This window comes from Boleophthalmus pectinirostris, unplaced genomic scaffold, assembly GCF_026225935.1.
Source record: "Boleophthalmus pectinirostris isolate CB_2022bp ecotype Guang Dong unplaced genomic scaffold, ASM2622593v1 HiC_scaffold_9, whole genome shotgun sequence".
Lineage (NCBI taxonomy): Eukaryota > Metazoa > Chordata > Actinopteri > Gobiiformes > Gobiidae > Boleophthalmus > Boleophthalmus pectinirostris.
Genome location: NW_026571541.1, coordinates 14,568,000 through 14,574,046, shown reverse-complemented (window position 1 = coordinate 14,574,046; position 6,047 = coordinate 14,568,000). Strand labels below are relative to the sequence as shown.

Below are 6,047 nucleotides of genomic sequence, written 5' to 3'. Positions count from 1 at the left end.
GTGGGGGGGATTTCTCCTTGTCTCCATGGAGATGTCAGTGCCTTTCCTGGATTGTTCCACAGTATGGCTTTAAAGTTATCCACTTTGTATTAATTCAATTACAGGCATTATTGATAAAAACATACCTGGAAAACATGCATAAACAGCGAACCAAATGAAAAGTTACATAATGTTCCTTTAATCAAACTAATAGGCATGAAAGAGCATAGATGAGGTATCTTTATTAGTCATGTAATGCATAGTTCTTCATTGCTGTGTACATTCAGAAGTGGATGTAGGAGATCTGCACATCGCCGTCTATCTGCAGCTGGTCGATCTCATTGAATGACTGCATGCGGTGGAAGAAGTCAAACAGGTGCTGTCCGTTCACAAACACTTTAAACCTCTGATTTCCACAGCGAATTGACATCTGATCAAACAGAAAACACACAGTTAGATATACAGCCCTCATAGACATATACTGCATCTCTTCTCATTTCTCACATCAAAGTACTGTCCCTCTGCAAATGGGTTGAAGTTGAGTTCTCGTTCCTCGTTGCCCCAGCCCCCTCCTATCATACTGTTTCTAACCACGATTCCTTCACTAATCCTTGGATTCAGGTGGAAGGCAATGTCCTGTGTTCTACTGATCACAAAGTTTATAGCCATCCTGAAACACATGCAGTGTATATTAACAGTAAGAAAACTTACTTTAAACATCTCCTCTAAAGAACACATAAGTACGCACAGTGACTACATATTAGCCACATACCTGTTGCCTCCATAGGGCATCATGCCTCTGATGATGATGGTTCTTTTGGGAAACAGCCCTCCAGGAATCATGCCTTGATATGGCACAGGCTGAAAAAGGAAGAAATAATGATAGATAAGCATAGTTAAATGAATATATATTTGCTGCTGTTGCAAACAGATTGCCTTCTTTTGACTTCTATAATTGCACTATTCAAATTAAGCCTACAGCTATTCCATTTGCTTCCACTAGAGGGAGGAGTTGTTTTCTGCTGCAGTATTTTATTTTTACAGCATACTCACTGGGTTGTAAACAGGTTGACCACCCATACCCTGTAATCAAAGGTCAGTATTAAAGGTTGATAGTAAATATTACCAACAGCCTGAACAATGCTGTTTGTATTTTTACCGGAAGGGCTGATCCTGGGTATCCACCCTGAAAGGAAAGAGAGTTTATTATTACTTGTTTCCCATTTTTACATGCAATTTCAGGTTTCATTGAGTCTCTGTTTGCATACCCCCATATCACCACCTGGGTATCCTCCCTGTAAATAGAATATAAAAACATGCAACTTATCTACATGCTTTATACTGGTTCAAATAAATCATATTGCTTTGTTTTATATAGTACAAAATACAATAACCTACCCCCATATTTCCTCCAGGATATCCACCCTGTAAAAGAGATCAAATAAAAATCTGAGCTTATCTTTTATGTTTGCGTTGCATGCATTACTACATACCCCAATGTTGCTACCAGGGTATCCTCCCTGTATAAGCAAGCTTTAGTTAAAATATAATTTTATAATTTCACATATCTATCTTTTTATATATATATATATATATATATATATATATATATATATATATATATATATATATATATATATATATATATATATATATATATATATATATATATATATATATATATCAAGAAAGGGCAGCTTGGCATAAATACATGAAAATGCATACCCCCATGTTGTCTCCTGGGTATCCTCCCTGTGTGAAAGATAGGAGTACATCATGATTGATAATGTGCTGTAAAACTGCAAAAATAATAGATAAATCAAAAAAACTGTGTAGTCACTATAGCACATTGACATACCCCCATGTTGCCACCTGGGTATCCTCCCTAAACAGGAAAGATAGCATTTTATTGTTTTTGATGATGTGTAATATCATATATATTATTATAGTAATTATTATATAATATTTTGAATTTCCAGAACAGCCACATACCCCCATGTTGCCTCCTGGGTATCCTCCCTAAATGTGAAACATACACACTAGATTGGACAATTTGCATAATTTGCATAACTGATATTGTGAGAATATTACTGACGACGTACACCCATGTTGCCTCCAGGGTAACCTCCACCCATGCCCGGGTAACCTCCACCCATGCCTCCACCCATGCCAACCTAAATGAAGAATGATCTATTATTTAGTGAATTAAATAATAATCTGGGAAAATGTAATTGTGAAAAAATAAAACATTATCTTAAACAACAGTGAATGAGTACAAATAATAATTTTAAAAAAAAAGTCTAAACACAGTTTTCACAGGTTCAGGTTCAAAGATCCTAACCCACAGTGCTCCATTCTCACCCCGATAATGTTGATATTCTGAACAGCCACATCTCCTGCAATCTGCAACCCTCCAACCCTCTCCACGGGGATTCGGTGTGGGAACATGTGAAAGTCTTTACCATTGACTCTGATCTGTCACAAAGTGATTTCACAGTGACACACTGTTCAGATTTACACAATACATGTAACTTGTATTAACTGTGTAACATTTACTTGGTAGCCCTGTGATGTGACCATGATCACCATCTCAAATCTCTCTCCTTTACAGAAAGGCATACTTCTGATCTTGTCTTCTGAGTCCCAGCAGTCATTCTGACGGGTGTTGAAGACCACCTTGTCCCAGCCATCAAAGCGAGGGTTACAGTGGAGGGCGATGTCATTAGTGTCAGACTGGCCACACAGTAGGTTCACATGAAACCTGCCAATGATAAACTCATGATTTATGGCCCACATGCAAACAGGTGAGCAACAGGGAGGAGAGGGCACACCATGTTTTGTTTGTGTTGTAGCCAATAAAAGAACAAACCATAAGACAAAACTGCAACACCCCCCAGACCCAGTGTTAATGTATGTTAATATATGTAATTCTCTAAGTACATGTCTGTATAATCCCTCAGTTGTGCAGGTAGGTTCTGCAGCAAATGAAAATTTAAATCTGTCGGCAAATTGTGGACACAAGTTTTTAACAGTAAACACTTTTCGCCACTCATCCAAGCAGGCACTAACTACACAGAAAACAGTTCATCATTCATCCAATGATCCATCCATAATTTGGTCCACTCCTGTCCAAACCCACTACAGACTATAAGAGACTTTACCTGGTGATGTCTTCAGGTATAGATCCCTGGATGTAGATGGATGAGCCCTCCCTCAGGCCTCCATAGATGGGCCCCAGATAGGGAATGCTCTGAATGGTTGAACATGACATAATAATTAGACAGAGCACTTCTCCAAATATGAGAACATGGCAAAAAAAAACTTGTACAATTTGTAGACCAAATTATACATTTTTATGCAGATTATTTTAAAAAAGCTAATAACTTACCCATTATATATTTATCTATTTATACCATTTATATTGATTTAAGATTTGCAGGTACTTACAGGGTTGTAGACAGGCTGGTAACCAGGAGGTGCAACAAAAGTCATGGTGAGAGTTGAAGCAAAGAATGGACCTCAGGTAAAGGGGGGTTTTCACAGTGGTCCTAGTTGGTTTTATGCAGGTGTAGAGGAGGGGCATGGCAGAAAACGATGCCCTGACTGGTTCACTCTGTTTGTTTTGGAGGTGCAAGATGCAAATTAACCTCTGACCCAGGAAAGGAGTGGTGCTGCACTTTAAGTAGTTGACATGTACTTATTTAAACTATGTAGTATTTTATAAAACTATTATTACTGTAGTAAGTGCATGCAGAAAGGTATGAATAGGCCAAAAAGAGCAAAAATAAAAAAAAAATTAAAAAATTAAAATTGCTTTGAGACAAATGTGGAAGAAATGTGTGTAATTCATAAAATATTCAGTCCATCCTACGGCAAACACAAACTCAAGTGAACCTTATCTAAACTACTCTGTAATACAAGTGGAACAAAGAGTTCATAGTGACTCAAGGTGTTCCACATAAATACTTGATACTGAAGATAAAGTATGGCAAGTTTTTTCTGTTATTCCCAAAGAGCCTTCCACATGCTGGAAGTAACATGCCATGAATTTCATCACAAAATACATTTTCTACAATGTGTTTTCTTTGTTGACTGCTTTTCCAAAACATTTGTATACTAGAAAGATAGGTTGTATTGGACATAAAAGTATTTCACCAGTGGTGCGAGGGACTTTCAAGTAACTCTTCATCTACTAGTTGAAATGAAGCCATTTTATCAGCAACCACTTGTGTTAATATTTAACCCTAACTTTTTTGCTATTTAATACAAGAAATTCTTCCTGTCTTTATATCTTATAATAATATTAATATGAATATTTTGTTAATATTTTTTATGATCCAAAATTATGACAATTAAATTCTTTAAAATAATCCTTTTATTGTGTTTTGAAGCACAAGTTTCAGTCAGAGGGCACTCCATGAGGTGAAAGACGTAATTTTCATTCAGTTCAGTACAATGTGTGAATTACAACAGCACACATTTCAGATATCAGTGAACTCAATGCTCCGCTTTTGCAAAAATGGCCCTAAAATACAACTGAGAAAATACAAGGGACAAATGAGTGTGCTGTGAAGGAGGCAAGAAAACTGCCTGAGATCCACACATCACACAACTTTCTTAATACAGAGAACACAGGCTTCCTAAAAATATCTATCATAAAAATCTAACTAGCAAAACAAGTCTTTTGCTTCTAACTATTGTTAAGTCAGAAACATCTCCTTATAATGTCCATAAACATAATGAACATGTCGTTTAGTATAGTTTAAACTCTTCAAAGAAAATAAATATATCTATATGATGTATGTAAAATATGTCTCTTCTTCAAAAGGCATCTCTCTTATCATTTCTATTAACACTTTGGCCTAGTGTTTATGAAATACATTCAGTGGTTATCAGAATGCGCTGAAAGAAACATAAGTGTGCATGTGCAAGTGTCAAAACAGACCAGCTCAATATGCATCAAAACTATAAATAAATAAAAGTGGTTTCTTCCCCGACCCTCGTGTTGGGACATTTTAAGTATTTAAGATGCTGGCGGGCAACCACATACATCCATTGAGATGCATTGTAAGACTTCTGAGTGGATTCAAACTGGTATATTGGGTTCATGCTGGTAAATTTTTCTCTGAATAGGTTTTGGGCAGGTCATTCCTGTAAAGAATTTCCATAAAGTATCACTTTAACACAATTTTAAAGTGTCGAAAAAAATGGTATGCTATGGCTGCATTCATTGTGATATATTTCCACTCATGACACTTGCTCAGTAATTGTACATAAATATCTGATGGCAGCAGCCACATCAAAAGTTCTCCAAACAAAATAAATAATATTTCAAACAAAAGCTAGATCTAAAATGTTCAAAGCGAAAGCAGTGACATTGCTATAGGCACTAGAACGTTCACAGCAGCAGAGAGCCCAGTGTACAAAACATCTGATATGCAAGGCAGCCTATGTTGAGTATCACACAAAACCAGACTGTGTTCTTGGCTTTGGAGTCGGTTTTCATATTTCTCAGATCTGCTCAGTCAATATCCTGTTTAACCAGTACAAAAGTGCAGTCAACGTGTGCATAGCTTCAAACATGCACAACTAAAGTGGGACACACAGTGGACTTGTACATGTCTGATCCTCGACTCCTCCGGATCTCCTCTCGTCATCTGAAGGAATTTAACTGAGCTGATCCTCATACTGTTTTCTGAAACAGTCTCCAGCCGGGAAGAAGTCCCAGCATCGTTCCTGGTACATCTTCCACACATAGGACTCCTAATTCGGTGAAAATAGTTTTAGAAAAATAAAACACTACAAACTGTATGTGGCTTGTTTCTGTAAAAATATACCGACCTGTCCTGTATGCTCTGTTTCATCTTTATTGATTAGATACATCAGGAAGAACCTGAAGGGGAAAAAAATTAACTTTTTAACTGAAGCAGACATCAATCACATAATATAAAATGGGGTCAAACTTACATATAATTGGCTAAATTATGCTCTTCCAGTGTATGTGTCTCAAAGCCATGTGGCGTTGTGTCAAAGTAATCGCTTCCTATTCCACAGATGAAGCATTTAGT

The 6,047-nt window shown here is 36.8% G+C and overlaps 2 protein-coding genes across 2 annotated transcripts in view; both read right to left on the bottom strand.

The window, feature by feature from the left end:
- Positions 1–262: 262 nt before the first annotated feature.
- On the bottom strand, positions 263–3,471 carry LOC110163754 (galectin-4-like). Its single transcript, XM_055147769.1, has 12 exons — positions 3,427–3,471; positions 3,141–3,229; positions 2,536–2,740; positions 2,341–2,454; positions 2,082–2,153; positions 1,705–1,731; positions 1,473–1,499; positions 1,139–1,165; positions 1,033–1,062; positions 752–840; positions 484–649; positions 263–409 (listed from the first exon to the last, which is right to left on the bottom strand). The coding sequence occupies exons 1-12, from the start codon at positions 3,469–3,471 to the stop codon at positions 263–265; spliced, it is 1,038 nt and encodes a 345-aa protein (XP_055003744.1).
- Positions 3,472–4,336: 865 nt separating this feature from the next.
- ryr1b (ryanodine receptor 1b (skeletal)) overlaps positions 4,337–6,047 on the bottom strand; it is a 45,601-nt gene continuing 43,890 nt past the window's right edge. Inside the window, 3 exon segments of the mRNA XM_055166800.1 lie at positions 4,337–5,742; positions 5,821–5,872; positions 5,947–6,047. Of these exon segments, the coding sequence (XP_055022775.1) occupies positions 5,647–5,742; positions 5,821–5,872; positions 5,947–6,047 (249 nt within the window). The 3' untranslated portion in view covers positions 4,337–5,646.

Bases quoted from the DNA above. Each gene is read 5' to 3' on its own strand.
- LOC110163754 (XM_055147769.1), bottom strand. From the start codon at position 3,471: ATGACTTTTGTTGCACCTCCTGGTTACCAGCCTGTCTACAACCCT. The intron at 1,166-1,472 runs GTATGTAGTAAT...CTTTCCTTTCAG, and splicing joins ACCCTGGTAGCAACATTGGG to GGTGGATACCCAGGATCAGC. The intron at 410-483 runs GTGAGAAATGAG...CTGTTTGATCAG, and splicing joins CAGAGGGACAGTACTTTGAT to ATGTCAATTCGCTGTGGAAA.